This window comes from Haliotis asinina, chromosome 14 (genome assembly GCF_037392515.1).
Source record: "Haliotis asinina isolate JCU_RB_2024 chromosome 14, JCU_Hal_asi_v2, whole genome shotgun sequence".
Lineage (NCBI taxonomy): Eukaryota > Metazoa > Mollusca > Gastropoda > Lepetellida > Haliotidae > Haliotis > Haliotis asinina.
This window is the reverse complement of record NC_090293.1, coordinates 20,451,485-20,468,765: the sequence shown is the minus strand read 5'-3', so window position 1 is coordinate 20,468,765 and position 17,281 is coordinate 20,451,485. Positions and strand designations below refer to the sequence as shown.

At 38.9% G+C, this 17,281-nt stretch overlaps 1 protein-coding gene across 4 annotated transcripts in view; it reads right to left on the bottom strand.

The window, feature by feature from the left end:
* LOC137260960 (inactive phospholipase C-like protein 2) overlaps positions 1–17,281 on the bottom strand; it is a 70,162-nt gene that overhangs the window by 43,905 nt on the left and 8,976 nt on the right. For all 4 annotated transcript variants that reach the window (XM_067798538.1, XM_067798539.1, XM_067798537.1 and 1 more), the window contains exon 3: positions 13,906–13,999. In XM_067798538.1, the coding sequence (XP_067654639.1) occupies positions 13,906–13,999 (94 nt within the window). The remainder of the gene's footprint in view (positions 1–13,905; positions 14,000–17,281) is intronic.

Here is a 17,281-nt window from a genome sequence, read left to right as displayed (position 1 = left end):
AAATTCCATCATGGTCTGCACATGTACCACACAGCCCTACCCACAGACTGAACACTGATTGCCACTTTGCCTTACATGTCCCAAAATAGCAAGAGTATATGCATTACATTAGTCAGTCAGATTGATACAGTGATGTCTGGGATGCCACAATGATCTGTGGGGTATATACCTCCATCTGACTGCTGCACAATGCAGAAGCAAGTGTCCTGGGCAATACATTCATGACCAATTCTGTCCAGACAGTCACTGATGAACCCCTGGTCAGCATAGCCTGTGGGTGTGTGATACGCTTCTCAAGCAGTCCCCTACACTCCAGACCTCTTCACACAATTGGGATCCATCGCAGAATAAGGCAGATACGGACCAGACAGATTGTTTTCTTGTTCAAGGCTGCACTCAGCACTTTTCCAACTACTTACTGGATAATGTTTTGGACCATACAAACCATGATTCAGAATGTGAGCAATGACGGATACAGTATGGGTGCTCTAATTGTATACTCAACCATGTCTCAGCATGAATAATGTGATGTATTGTTTTCATCACTACCACAGATTCTATCTCAGAATCTTCACCGGGGGCTATCAAAAACTGGACTATGTTCAGGAAGTTATTCAGTTGGAAAGATGGTAAAGAATCATTTCCTGACATTCTGAACAATATTTCTGTTACATCATTGACTTCTCGTAACCTGGACGAATCAAAATGAAGCATATGTATGACATTACCCACATTGTTGATGCTTGTGAGCATATGTATTGAGCTGACAAACCAATGGTCATGAATACTGTCAATCTGGTTCTGAAACCGACAATGAGCTGAAGGCTGTATCACTAAGGACGGAAAATCTGTACCGTAAACTGCCTTGAAGGATAATCCTGCCGTATCACTGTTAGATCACTACGGGAAGTAAACAGATGGATGTCTCAGTTCACATTTACCTCCTTATTGAAGACGAAAAACAAGGCATGGAGCAGATGGACCAACCATTCAAGAAGTCCAAGGGATGTTACTTACAGCAAATTGTGGTGCCTTAGCTGAGTTGTCCATGAAGTCACTTTAGGAAGGAGGAATAGATCTCTCATAGCTATAGGAAATCGATAACGAAACTATGATACAAAGAGTGCTAGTATGCCACGAACACTATCAATGGGGTTTCCTTCTGCAGCAGTTGACCTTGACTTATCATGATGTCCAAGATTGGTCATGAGGTTTTATGGCCGCTTTTTCAAAATTTCAGCAATGGTAATGAGTAACCATTAAATATGGTAACAGAAAACAAGAGTCATCAGAAGATGACATATATCCCCATCCCCCACATAAGTGACAGGACAAATCATCTGAAGGTTACCTGATACTTTTTTAGACTAAGTTTGAAGCGTTTCCATGGAAATCATTAAAAATATAAATGCCATATATCTGTAAAAAGCCAAAGGCACCACTTCAAGATCTGTCTCATATATCTGCTAAAATCTGTTGAAAGATATCAGATGGTTTTCGAGTTGTGCTCTGGAAATGAAGCCAAGTCCGAATTGTTTCCATGGAAATCAGGAAAAATAGAAATGCCACAACTTTGTAAATAGCAAAAGGCACCACTTTGTGGTCTGCCTCACATATCTGCCAGGTTTTGCTGAAAGTTTTCGAGTTGTGCTCCAAATGAAGCCCATAACTCCATTTTTAGACTAAGTCTGAAACGTTTCCATGGAAACCGAGAAAATAATAAATCACAAAAGGTAACACTTTAGAGTCTAACAAGTCTTACAGAAAAATATTGAAAGGTTTTTGAATTCTACTCCGGAAACGAAGCCCATAACTCCGTTTTTAGACGAAGTCCGAAACGTTTCCATGGAAGCTGAGGAAGTACTAAAACACAAATACCCATAAATAGCAAAAGGCACCATTTTAGGGTCTGCCACACATATCTAAGTTCTACTGACAGATACTGAGAAGTTTTGAATTCTGCTCCCGAAACGAAACACACCTTTCACTTTTGAGACTAAGTCAAAAACGTTTCCATGGAAACCAAGAAAGTCGTAAATCACAAAACCCTGTACACAGCAAAAGGCACGACTTTAGTTTCTGATTGATATATCTACCAAGTTTGGCAGAAAATATTCAAAGGTTTTTGAGTTCTGCTCCGGAAATGAAGCCCACGCTACCCTTAGACTAACACCAAAATGTTCCATGGAAAAACAAAAAAATATAAATGCCAAAACGTTGTAAATAGCAAAAGGCACAAACATAGGTTCAGATTGTTATATCTGTCAAAATTGGTCTAAAACTATTGAACAGACAGACTATATTCCCCCTGGCATGAAAAAAGAGTATTAGGTCCCTTTAGAATCTGACTGGATTTTTTAAAAGAACCTTCAAACACTTCCTTATGGCATTATGTAATCATAACTTTAATGAGGCAACATCAGAAACAGGTTTTATGTACGGTACCAACATGCAAGTAAGAACAGCTTGTCTTTTGCAGCCAACAAATACACAGAGACTGCTGCTTACAAGTACTGCTAGGAAGAGTGTTTGGTTGTAAAGCTGATTTTAACAGTATTCTAGACACATCATGGAAAGGATGTATAATGAGGGAGAAAAGCTTGAAGTGACCGTCTCAGATGTTTACCACTTTATTGAAACCCATGAGAAAAGGGGTGGTTCTGACAGAAACATGACTTGGGCTAACCAGGAATACCATCAGCAATCACAAGTTTCTCCCTTGTCCAGGGGTACAGTGAACAGCTGCGCCTCAGACGATTCAGCCACCCAAGACCCCACACATGAGGGGAGACACTTATGCGATAGGTTTGTTTTTCAACAAAGCCAGGCAGTTTTGATGTCTGCCCTTGTACTGCACTTGCTGTTGGATGTCAATCTTTTTGTATGTACTGACTTCCCATCGTCAGAAATATCAATACTTGTTTTACATAGAACAAGGAAGCTCTAGGAAATGAACCAATACCACATTTCATATACAACAATGAGAAAAAGTACAATGTTGCTGATAACTGCCACAAGCACAAGACCTGACCAGTTCTATGAGCTTGGCAGAGAGGAACATCTTCCATTATCCAGCGAGTCAGTAGATACACAAAAACAGAATGTTTTGTAACACAAATATTGGCAGATGGAATGATGAATTCAGTTCACTAAGCGCAAGGATGAATACCTGTTTGCAGCTCTATCACAGAGGCCTGTTGAGGCATCTGGGCCCACATCACTGACTGGCAGCTTGAGCAATGACAATGTCAGGGGTTGCTGAAGTCAGTCACTGAAATCTTGTGACTGCAGCTTTGTGTGTTACATTGCATTTTATATTCTAGCTTAAATACAGACAAATCTGGACAAGACTGTCTACTGATCGATATGATGATGTCATCTGGGTAAGAGAACTCTAAATCATCCGAACTTCACCATCTGATCTGTTCAGGGAGGCTTAAGATCAAGTTTCTTCTAAGCGAGTGACACTGGGGACCAATCTGCCCTTAGACATCAAATGAAGTCTCATATAATAAGCATAGGGAACTGTAGACATACTCTGCTATGGGATACCCACTGTGGTGTCTTCTGGCATGGATGAACACATGGCACCTGCTCTACACCCAGATCCCTACTGCAGTCAACCAACCATGGATAGTTTGGACCTGCACAGCATTGGGAATATCCCAAAAAGGCTCTTTGAACAAGAATATGGGACAGGGGGCCACCTTTAAAAGCCAACTGCAGTCTCTCTTAGCATATACACTTCCTGTGCATCAGCATACCCACTGAGGTCTCACTGGGTGCAGGAGATCTACTCGCCCTAGGATACAGAATATGGTCCTGGGGACCTTCATTGCCTTGGTACACGAACTGTCCTCTTCCAAAAAAAAAAAAAATCCCAGCCATGTATTGTAAGCAGACAAACAAATCCTGTTATTGATGTAGCAAAGACACAATCACTATTCACATAAGCATACTTGTATTATAAATTTCTGGGTCAAGACTGACCTATGCTACAGGATTAGGATACAGCCAAGAGCTACATAAGCCAATGCTGTTGTTTCCCTGTGGAAGAAATTTAATCGTGCCATTAAAGATGGAAAATGAAAAGAGCATTAGGTCCCTATGGAGTTTGACTGGAATTATTAAACAACCTTCAAACACTTCATGCACAGTACATTAAAGAAGTTAATTACTCTAAAAGCGTATTTTATATTTCAGGTTGATCCTGAAGGAGAAGATGAAGCAGGCAGATTACATCATCCTTTAATGTAACCTAACAGGAAGACAAGAAGAGACATAAGTCTCTGTCACAATTAAGGCGGACAAATTACATCCAGGTTCTTACATTAGAAAGTTTAATTCAAGAAACTTCTTATCAAATCTCTTTCTACGGTGTTACCTCCTTACACAGCTGAGAATGATTGATGGGATTCCCATCGTTTGAGAAAATCAATGTCACTGTAAATAGGGCAGTTGTAAATTATCCACACTGAACAGACAAGAATATTCAAATCGCTGACCTAACCTCACTACATTCCCGCGATCATAAACTTGATTTAAGTGCATAATCGCATCACTGAACTCTTTAGATTCACAATTTTCAAGATGTCCAAGATGCCGTCCTCTCATTGAAGTGACATTATTCAGTGATGGAGTGGCAACGTCCTTCGTCCAGACAGCTTGTTCCTCCAATTCTGGTCAGTTGTCCAACATGGCTGATCAGACAGTACTTCGTTAAGACTGAGAAGGATCTGCATTAATAGTGATAACGATGTGGTGTGAGGCCAACTGAAATAGCCCAATGCTAACACAAGAAGTCCAGCATCCTGGTCTGAATTCATGTCCTAGCAATTCAAGGAATCTATCCTACATCAATTTTTCTATGAACGTGTTCCCATTGCTTCATAAATATCAAGAGTGACTCATCCATCAGTTGTTGCCTCATTAGCCACCATCCTCTTATTGTCATCATCATATATTTCCATTGAAAATTTGACAACTTATTTCATATCAACAAAAATAATTTAGCCCTCAATTTTTACAATTCATCTTTTAATGAATACGCTCTATTGACTGAAGATGCTGCACAATCCTTTCTGACCCTGCCATTCATGTGTGACACAGGCCAGACAAGCTGGTCTGTCCAAGATAAGCAACAATCTCACTTCACTGTGACATCGTCTATGCTCGACTGAAGTCCTTCCTGTCTGCACTGCCAATTCAAATATCGATAAAGGTCAACCGCCACTTCTATAGCAACTAGTTACTTCTTGCATTGTTGGATTATTTCTGTTGTTAAAAGTCTGATGTGTTACACTGTTATCGTTGTATCATGCAAAAATAGAGAGCTGTTTTGAACCGGTCTGTGTAACAAGTAGTGTTACTTTATGCAATACAATGTGTATAAAGAAATTTACTACTACTGCATGTTAATCCTTTATCAGGAATCTTATCAAACCATGTTCCATCACATCCTGGTTGATTCAACCCTGTCCATCACACCCTGATCGATCCAATCCAACCCTGATCAATTTAATCCTGGTCCATCACACCCTGATCAATCTAATCCTGGTCCTTCACACCCTCATCCATCACCATGGTTACTTCTGCCCTGTTACATCATACCCTGGTCCATCATATTCTCTTCCATCAAACCCAGTATCCGACAGTCTGTTTCACAATGACTTTGATGTTGTTGTATGTGATATATGACATTTGATTGCTGTTTATAAATTTTATGTTTCTTTATAATTTCAATGCCAGTGACAAGAAATGCTAAATCTGAAATGTGTGTTGAACTTTTATTCTGCGGGTCCTGTGAATTTTCAGGCAGACATCTGAAACTTACAGGGCCCAGTGTCCTGTTTCTTTGACACACCTTCAATGAACACTGCCATCGTACCTATGTAACTAAAAAACAAAAGGTGTTGGTCCACCAAACCTGTGTACATTAAGTTTTTGTCAACCCCACCTAGTTCATACAAGATGTAGTCTAACAAGTTCAGGTTTGCAAATCCATATTCTACATCCAGTGACTCAACTGGACTGACTGATAATCTGCATAGCCTCAGTGGGACCAGAGTTACAGCACCTTCGGGCCCCTATGTAATTAATGCCAAATTAGACAGAGACAGACCAATACGTACAACACAAATAGTCTCCCTCACCTAACTTTCAATGAAATAGCCCTGAACCACAGAATTCTGAATGGCAAGCCAAGATTTACAGAGTTGTTCCCTGACCTTGTCTAGTGCAGCAAAGCCATATACTTCATGGTTGTTCCTTAACCATTCCTGCCACAGAGATAATGCCTTCTCTAGTCCTGCAAGGCTGCCTGTCAGTATATTCTGGACCATTTAGTCATTTAGTTCATTGCCCCACACAAAATGTTCTCATCGATCATTAGTGTGCCAATATGCACAGCTTACTGACTTCTTGGTATAACAAACATACAATACCAATTTTCCCAACAGCAAACCTTAAACAGCTAAACCCAAATAGTGTGGATCAGTTCATTAGAGCCTACGGACAATAGGAGAGCAATATGTTTAGTGTTTGAAATAGCTACAGCCTCAAAGTTGCTGTTGATACCTGCATGTAGAGGTACTGGCAAACCTTACACATTCAACAGGTGGCATCTGTATCTCTAGTACTAGCATTTCAGCATACATGCGGTAGCCTAGTAGTTAAAGCCTTCACTTGTCATGCTAAGGATCCTGGTTCGATTCCCCACATGGGTACAAAATGTAATTTCTGGCGCCCCTGCCATTTTTTTGCCAAAAGCAGCCGAAAAGCAAACTCACTCAGCATACCTGCGCCCTTGGACCTACTCCTATTGGTGCATGCTTTGATGTACAACATATAGAGGACACCTCATGAAAACACAAAAATCAGACAGTTTGGCACATTTACGGATACATCTTAAACACTTCGGTATTAAAAGGAGCCAAATCTAATTCCATTTCTGATCAACACACCTCATCATCTATATAATGACTTGAAATGTTTTGCTATCCTGATATCTTTCCTTAACTGTCTTCACTTTGACTGTGCGAACCAAAATGATTCCTTGTTTGGAACTGTATTCAACAGAGAGGATACCTTTAACATTATCAAAACTAGGACTGATAAGATCGATAATTTGAAATATCACTGTCTGCAAAAACCATGAATGATAACCGACATGAAAATAATGTCACTGATAATATCGTTCAATGACGTTCACACACTTTGGTGATAGGATAAAGTTTAGATTAACTAAAACAATACACAAATTCAGGTTCTTGTTAACACATGCAGTGTTTTTGGTTTGGGTTTTTTTTGTGTGTATGTGCTTTTATTTTTTTTATTATTGCTAACAGTTACTGTTATGGACAAACAATGGCTATTTAGTCAACGATTATCTTTCTCTATGATCTGTAACGATAGCTACCACTAACGAAAATCCTGGCCAGTATTTATTCCAATGCCTCTATCAAGACTAGTCCATGTTCTATGGTGGAAGTCTCCACAGTCGAGACAGTCTTGTATTTAGAAGCTCTACCTGCCTGATTGTGAATGCTTAACTGTCTCTGATAACTACTGATAACAGTTATCTTATTTGGTAATGATTCATCTGCGTTGTTAACTGGATCTTCCCAAAGCCATTAGGAGGCAAAGCTCTTGATCCCATGATAGAAGCCCCTTAAAACCTACACTTAAATATGTAAATGTAACTGCATACACAGAGCTATGAGGCAGGAGATAGCCAGATAGGTCTCCTCTCTTTCCTAAAGGGAAAATGTCTGCACAGTCGATAAAAACTGGAGAAACTTCTTACACAACAAAAGATCATCTGGCAGTGTTTCTGTTTGTTTGTTTTGTTTTGTTTTTTTAAAAGGATTTTTAGTAAGAGATGTCAAAATGAAACTGAGTTAGACAACTATGTCAGAGAAAGCCAATGTGAACTGTAGAAACTGAAAAATTACAGCCAAGGGAAAAAGCAGAGAAATAGAAAAACTAAACCTAATGTAGCGCACTGTGCCCAACACTTTTGTGTTTTCTAGTATAGATGTTACAGACAGGCAGAGTTTGATATACATGTTCTTTGCGTGAAAAAACAACAACATGTAAGCGTCATCAGGACAAAATGACACAACAACCTTTAAACACTCAAATCTGAGCCAGCCAAACCATCATGGATCTATGCAATCTAGCCAAGATAAACCATCACCAGCAGGGTCACATAGTGAAACCGACCGCTCTCAGAATCCCCACATGGACCAAAAACATATACCAATGATCATCCATCACAATAAGTAGGAACTTTCATCATGTAAGTGTACCTTATTGCTGCAACTGTGACAGCCAGGCTAGCAATTCTCGAAACGTTGGTAGCCCTTCGAAGTTCTTAAGCCCATTCTTAACACATTGGCTACGACCAAAGTTAAGAATTCTTAGGGCTATGAACGTTTTGAGAATAAAGCCCCTGATCCGTGTTTTAGTTGACTTTTTACAATACTAATAGGCTCACATGGGGTTCTATTTTGCATATGAACTCCTGGGTTCATCTGTCTATAAAACTAAGGGTGAATATTCATCTTAATCAAGTTTTAACTACCATAAAGTCAATACAGCTCATGAATACAGTGTGTATCTAACAGAGAAATCTTCCCATGTCCGTTTGGTAATGAAATCTTGCTTTGCCAGAGTTTAGTTATTCATTCACCCATTCATTTATCTATTCGGTTATTCACACTTATTCCACCCATACATTTGTCCATTCATCTAGTCAAGCATGCATCAACTTGTCCATTAAATCTTCATGCCAATCTCTCCAATTGCATCCATTTGGCACTGTCACGCAATGGAAACTCACTGCATTACCAAAGGACCTGAATATGAAAGCAGGCAAGTCTATTTCAGTTTTCACCCTTTCCAGTCTCATTAAACAATAAATACAGCAGGGCCTGATGATTTTCCTTGTCGTTTGGATTTGGCTGACAACAAACTCTCTATTGATCTCACCTTTTCTTAGGCTGAACCCTAAAGCAAACTGGGTTTAGGATTGACTGAGGGGATGCTATACAAGGGGGATGCTGAATGAAAGGGGGGTAGCACTGGGAACTCACAGAATGCTAGTTTATAAAAAGATGCTGTCACCTATTTTGTAGAAGAGGTCCAGTAAATTATCACATATTGATCCTTGACGGGGCTCCCAGGAGGCCTGGCTTGTGTAGATAGTGGGGGCTCACTTGACATACTACTGAAACCTGAATTCAAGCTGACGATCATTGAAAAAACATTGGATTAACAGTTTGGTGTGTGCTAAGTGTTAAAATTATACATACATTCTTAAGATTCTGCAGAGACATTTCTTCATATTTGGGCTGCTTTGGGCAGATTGATGTCTGTATTAAGATGCTTGGTTTATCTGGTTAGACTCCATCAGACACTTTCCACAAGGCTATCATAGCACTAGCATTGTTTACGTCTATGTTATAGTAAGCACAGTATTATCATGCTGGCATTGTAAGCTTTGATCACTACAACGAGACTCTGCCTAATTTCAGACAAGTGGAAAGATGGGTTGCTTTTGAAATGAATGTCTCTGTAAATATACGTTCTGTGGTCAAAGAAAGTGGGAGAGTATGGTTTTATCCCACTTGTTGCAATATTCAAGCAATATCATGGAAGGAGACACCAAAATGGATTTCACATGTTGTACCCACGTGGAGAATCTAAACAGGATCTTCAACATGATGAGCGATCCCTGTAACCACTAGGCTACTCCTACACACCACCCTGTCTACAAGAGAGACTTGGACTCACACAGCAGACTGAAACACGTAAAGCAGAATCCCGTTCATCAGGAATCCTCACTGTCTTCCATGATGACAGGCTACATCCATACATTTCTTAAACTGGACATTTTCATGGAGAATAGTAACTGACTGAAGTGCTTTTCACTGTACATGGATTAGAATTTAATCAGTCACTGAGGATTAATGTTTGACAAGATTTAGCTTACTTTTTCAAATTTAGAAATTTATCAACATCACATATTTTGCTGTCTCTTATCCTTTACACAAGATGCCAAACCACACATATCTTCATATCCTAATAAACAGATATATTGACAGACCATGACATCATGAGTAGTGAGACTGGCACCAGGCAGACAGGTGATTCTAACGGGTCAGCAACAATCATGTACATATATATACGAATATCTGACAGCTGCCAGTCCTACACTGCTCTGTCTGGTTGTCGGTCCACACAAATGAAATCTGGGATGTTGGACATGTCCAGCACAGCTATTAACTTATCAAAATCATCAGCAGATGCCCTTCTACATAAAACATTCCTACCTTCAAACTTTTCACACTTGCCCAACTGGATCTATAAATTCTGCTGTTTCATAAATTTCCAAAACCTGCAGACAACAAGCTTTCAACAAGCCAACATAGGTAGAGGCAACAAGAGTTGAGAACAAACTTCATGTCACCAATCTTCATTGTTTATGATTAGTACAAAGGTCACACACATTCTTTCCCCACAGTAACAGACAGACCATGGCATCAACCGTGAAACCTGCTTCATGAATATTCTGGTCACTACCCGGAAGTCTGGCTTGGTCACAGCACACAATGATTGGTCCCAGTGACCTTTCTGATGTGGGTTAACTGATGTTGATTAGTTCCTTTGAAGCTGAAACTGATGTTTTCAGCCATTACGAAACCCCTGTCAGTCACATCATTCATGCTATCTATTAATGACTTATGAACTGTAGTGTTCTTGACTAAAATCAATTACCGCAAAACTTTAATCCTGCAATTTCTTTCTATCAAATGGATAAAAAAATTAGTGTATTTGGAGTGTCATGCACCCGTTCAAATATGTACACCATATCAATTTCTATACACAAATCATCTTCTCTTATTCATACAAAAGTTCAACCTAAGAACAGCTTTTCCACATCCAGAAATAGGACCTCTCTTATCCACACCACCGGCTAAACAAAGTTAAACTCACGTTACAGTTCCTTCCTTTCATTACAACCACTGAATTATTTGAAAAGCAATCTATGATTCTTCTTCTCCTGCCATCCATCTTTCCACACTCTGGTTCATACATTTCACGACAGTTCAACCAATAGTGTGAGATCTACAGCACATTAACTTTCATCCAGCAACATCAAATCAATTCCAAGGACTGTTACGACCTATTTGAGATGTATTTACCCCTGCTCCAATATCAGCACACATTTCATCACAAATATGTCGAACCTATGGCAATATCCCATCACAGAACTAATCATGACAGCCACATGGGTCTTCAATTGGCGGCTTCTACCAGAGACGGTGTAGAGGAAAAGTGGACTGCCCTTTCTTGGGTTGTTTGCCCTTTCTATACAGAAATCAAACATCCATTTGATGATGCATTAGATGCATCTTCCCAGTGAAGGAGGTAGAGTAAGCACACCACCGGCTGCATCAGCTTATTAAAGATGATTGAGGTTATCATTTGGAACAAATTTACTCAAACATTTCAGATGTGTTGTGGCACTAATGTACATGATGCCTATATTGACGCCTTTATTGTATGTAGATGGAACCATATTGATATCAATTGCTGAAAATTGCAGTTATTCTGGCACAAATATATCACAAGTAATTTTGAGGCAATTAATCAGCTCGCCAAGCTTTTTGTGTTGCTTTTAAGCTTGCTATGCCGACTAATGATGTAGCTGGTGTTAAGCATTAAATTAGTGACGTATCATTGTTGAAGTATTTACAAGCAGGAGTTTACTTGAAAGTGTTTTTGCATTTATTGAGATATATAATTGGCATCTTGTGCACATGTGTTATTGTTGACGTTTTTATACTTCAAAATGTATCAGCATTTACAGAACTTACAATTTAAATGGCTTGCACACTTTACTTAAATCTGTTTACACAAAGTATGCAGACTGTCTTGTACTTATTGCTACCTCTAAACCTTGAAATATCTTTTTTTTCATTGATCTGATTCACTGAAATTGTTCCAGATAACATACTACAAGCTTTATTGAGTGAAGTATTAGCATACACTTGCACTGTCACAATATGTATGAGAGAAAAAATGTTGACAAAAATATGTCATCCCATTCAACTAGACTATCCCAGGCACTGAAAAATGTTCAACAGCCGTGTGAACAAAGGAGAATCACTGTGAGAATATGATGTGATGTGGCAGAGGAGCTCGTTTGGCAGATATTTCTAAGAGATTCCTAAACGTGAGCGAGTTTGGCTTTATGCCGATTTTAGCAATATCACAGTGAGGGACACCAGAAATGGGCTTCAGGATTATTAAATACATCTGAATAACAAAATATTAAACACAAAAAAAAACACCAGAGAATGCCTAGTGTCTTTTATCCTGCAAAACAGATCCACTGGGAATACAATAGGGCAAAAGAGAAGTGAAAATTAGATGAATGCAGGAATTGGGATAGGCAGGGTCCATGGGCCATTTTGCACATTAGAATAAGAAATGGCCCGTTCAAATTCTGAAGTTTACTATTAATACATGGGCAGTGGCCCATGCCATATTCAGAAAAACGGTGAATAATCCTGAAAATGGCCATTGTCAAAGTTTTCTATCCCAATCCTTCAAAAGGATAAGCATTTCCAGTCCTTCTAGTACCGCATGCCACTTGAGATAAGAGATCATGAACAATTTGGAATGAATAAATTTCTCTCCCAACATAATTGCAGACAAGATAAACTGTAAATGTGAGTTATAAAGTCTGAAGAAACTTTCTTAAAACATGATGATTACAGATACAAGCAGACAAGCGAATATGCAGAAGATACCTATGATATTAAAAAAGTGGGGTACCAAAATCAGCAACCATGACGACTACATCTCCTTCAATATCAACATCATCATCGCCAACTGAATGCTAACCCTACTCAACACCATAATTCAGCATCTGAAATTAGCTGAGAGAATCAATAAAATACCACCATCACGTCATTTGAAATTAGCTCTGGCACCAAGGGCTGGTAAAAAGACATCAACTTGTCGCTCAATGTCACCTACATCCACTTGGAACACCATGGCTCTGTCAACAGTGACCTTCTAAGTGACAATGTTGCCATCACCAACTGAGGCAACCCAGTTACAGGGTGATAATTTGTCATCACCAACAGCTCAAAGCTATCACAGATCATCAGCTCGTAGACTTACACAATGCGTTTACACAGATAACAAACAATGGTGACATAACTTTGTCAGTATTAACAGATGTAGATACAGGCAGATACAATTTGAATCATGTAACAAAAAGTTGTGTAATCTTTCTTCTTCATCCATGTCATAGAATCATAGAATCTAGAACAATTGTTCTCTCTCTTTATGGGGGCGAGTTTCTGATGCAAGTACAAGACAACTGTTTTAAATTCCGCAGGAAATACTGAATCAGGATCCAGCCATAAATAATGTGCAAAGGTAGCATTAAAGGTTGAAGCAATAACCTGGACTGAGAAATGTCCCTGGTTGTGTAACGCGAAGGCCACTGTCTCTTGCTAAGTTGCCAGATCTTATTTCAGTTGGAAGTGAAACTGATGCAGTGACATAGCAAGAATTATCTTCAAGGTTCTGGATTCAAGGAGGTGGTGTGGACTGTGTTAGCAACAAGTGAAAGGAAAATATGCTGGTAAAAACTAGGGAATGGTTGGCCACTTTGTGAATATTTATTGACAAAAAGTGGCCATACAACACATCGAGAGAAACTACTGGGACTATTAGTATAGGGTGTAGTGGTATTGGTGGTGGTGGTGGGATGTGTCTGTGTGGATGGATGGATGAAATGATGTTTCTGAGCTATGTGTTCACAAGTCTCAATATACCAGGGACCACACATCACTACTAACTCTGATCAGAAAATGGACTTACCATCAATGCCAAGTTGGCCTTTCCTTCGTCCTTCTTTTGAAGGTTCAAATTTGTTGATGATATCCAGACATTTATCTTTGGTAACTCTTTGCATCTGTAACAAGAAAAAAACAAAATTTAGTCGGTGTAAGAGCTCTTGAGTTACAAGACCATCTCTCACCTACCTACTCCGGTAACACGGCAACAAAAAGACATACATCAGATCGTATAACCTTCATGAGAGGCATACAACTTATGATATCAGAGCATAAGCGTTTGACAGTGAGGGACACTGACACCAGAAATGGGCTTAACACATAGCATCCATGTGGGCATCGAACCTGGGTCTATAGCGATACAAACACTTTAATCACTCGACTACAACACCAGCTTTGAAAAAGGGATGCAGAATTTCTGGCAAAATAGGAAGTGTTCTTTCTCGCCATAAGATCTGGGTTAGTTAAGTTTCCGGTTAAGTTGCATTCTTTCTCTGACCTTAGACCTTTTCTATTTTGACTCACTGGAAACATGCAAGTGACTCACTTGGTTACTACACCACTTTAAACAATACTTCACTCATTTCACAAGATTAAAATGGGAGGAAATATCAAATTGATGCAGCTCTTAGCTGTTTATCATCATAAGGAAACCGTTTAACATGTGTATGGTGTGACAAACAGAAAGACCAAAAACAAGGCCAAACCCAGATTCCATCCAGGAATAGCAGTTCCTGGCAACATGGAAAGAAACTCTCAACTGCATTTTATGCCACTTTTAGATACCAGCGATCTCATGCCAGGAGACACTAGAAATGGGCTTGATACTCTGTCCATGGGAGGGGAATAAAACCTGGGTCTTTGGCATGAAGAGCAAAGACGTGAACCACTAGGCTACCTCATGTCCCAATTATGAACAGAAACTTCCACTCTGCCTTCTATCTTCCCAAGATGTCAAATGCCATAGTAAATGAAATGAGTGTAACTGATACAATAATACATTAATTATGACTAAAATAAAACATAATGTATGGTAAAGACTTTACACAGACACTATCACTGTGATCAAGTTTAAACCTTCTACAAGCCAGTGATTTATTGCTTCTTAAATAGCCCTGATTAATTCTTCAGCAACTATGAAGGGTTTTGGAGGCCAGTACAAGGTATTAACCCCCATTAAACAGAATGATTTCCCTTGCCTATTAAGCCAGACATTAATGTAAATATTCTCTCCAGCACATTTCTCACTTTATGGCACTTCAGGATTTCAGAGTCACACAATTAATTGTATGCATTATTTATCACCACAGGGTTTGGCTGCTATAAAAACTAGCCACACTTAATTACATTCTTGATTTACATATCATCAATGTTAAGGAACACCTCGATTCTGGATTAAAATACAAAGCACAGGCATATTGAGTACCGACCATTATCAACTGAAGCTGATGCTGCAGCTGTAGATTTTGTTCGTGAATTGAAAAACAAATTACACCCTCATCACGAAGTTGATAAATGTTTCAGATTTGGCAGGTTGCTTCCATTTATCACGATCCGACAAATGGAATGAATTTCAAATGGTTACTTAGTGTGATTGGAAAAATCAGATTGACCATTTTACACAGTTGGATATTTCAAAGATTTTCAAAATCGCCATAGTGACCTAAATTCAGCATAAAAGTACTTATCACAGCACCCTAAATAATGACAGAGATTTTAGGGATCACTATACAAAACATCAAAATATCTTCAGGACTCTAACAACAAAGAACAAATGAAGGTATTTTCAAAGAGACATGGTCCAAGACAAACCTATACTTGGTCCAGTTAGAGCTGTTCTGCTTGTTTTGTTGAATGTGTGTTGCTGAACACCCTGGATGCCACAGGGACATATATGTCCTTTCTCTTCAACCCTCACTTTGAAGTCCAATCAAATTTATAGCTTACAGATTTTCACTAGCAGTAAATGTTTTGGTAAAGTGATAAAAATATCCAACATGATTTATAGTTACATTTCATTAATAACATGGCTGCTTAGTTCAGTCAAGTAAGAGGGTAAAAAGATCTACTTTAAGTTCAAGATATTAAATATGATAACAGATGTCTGATATAAAAGAAAGGTGTTCACAGAAGACTTAAAAGTATACAATGTCTTCAACAAATATATAGTTTAAAGTGAACTATGAGCTTTAGCTATAGTTTCCTAGTTGTTTCTTTTTCCTAAATCGCTAAAGTAATCTATACAAAGTACATCAAAGACTGATGGGGTTTAACATCGTACTTAAGAATATGTTTTACTCACATGACAACATGCATGCATGTGTATATGTGTGGCTTTTTCTCCTAGGCAGGACTTCAGCTGTGTGTGTGCATGTGTGTGTGTGTGTGTGTGTGTCTGTGTGTGTGTGTCTGTGCGTGCACTAGATCACTAACAAACCATGCCACAGTTACACATGGATATTCCACTCAAGACACATTATGCTGACACTGAGCCGACTTTGTTTTATCCATAAATGCCAAGCGCTAAGCAGGAAACAACAAGTACCATATTTTAACATCTTTTGATATCATGTGGCTGGGGACTGAACCTGCAATCTTCCTCTCCGGACAGACTATTAATCACTACACCATGGAGGCAGTCAAGTCAGATACGATTCAATGACCTATGATGCTCAGAATCTTGCTCAATAAGAGAAGTTACTGCTACTTTTAAGTAAGACAGAGTCAATCCTGAAAAAAATTCCTACTTGATAAATATAGAAACATTAAACTTATCGTTAACCTGAGGTATAACACAGGAAAACTACACCAGGTGGATGTTTTTCAAGTGGACGGCAATTACAGTGATGACTATGGTAATAATCCTCATCTGCCTGACTATCAAACACTCTACCTCACACAATTTAATAACCACCATACCTGACAACAAAACCATCAAATATTCCAGATGTATCCGAATCACATCCTTACTGTCCAAAGAAACAGGGAACACCTTGTTTAAAAACGGCAAAACATAAAAAACATGAGGGCTCATGCCTACAAACTGGATGAAAATCTACCAAGTGATTTATTGTGGCCAAAGTAAAGAAGCACAAAATGATCCTCTTTTCCATCACCTGACATTCGAAGAATCGACATTTATATTAATCACCATGCTACATCTGCAAGTAGATAAAACTGACGTCTTCAATGAAGCTCATCTACATTGCTTCATAATTGATTTTCTAAATATATCCTCAATGTATTTTCTGGCCCTAAAATGCAGCAGTGTTTTCCTGCAATAATATCTGCTGGTAAAACATGAAGCTAAAGCTGACATCAAACAGTGAAGGGTGATGTCTGCAGAAGGTTTTAATATCATGCGTGTTTGCTGCTCTCTCAATATTAATTGGCATGACTGT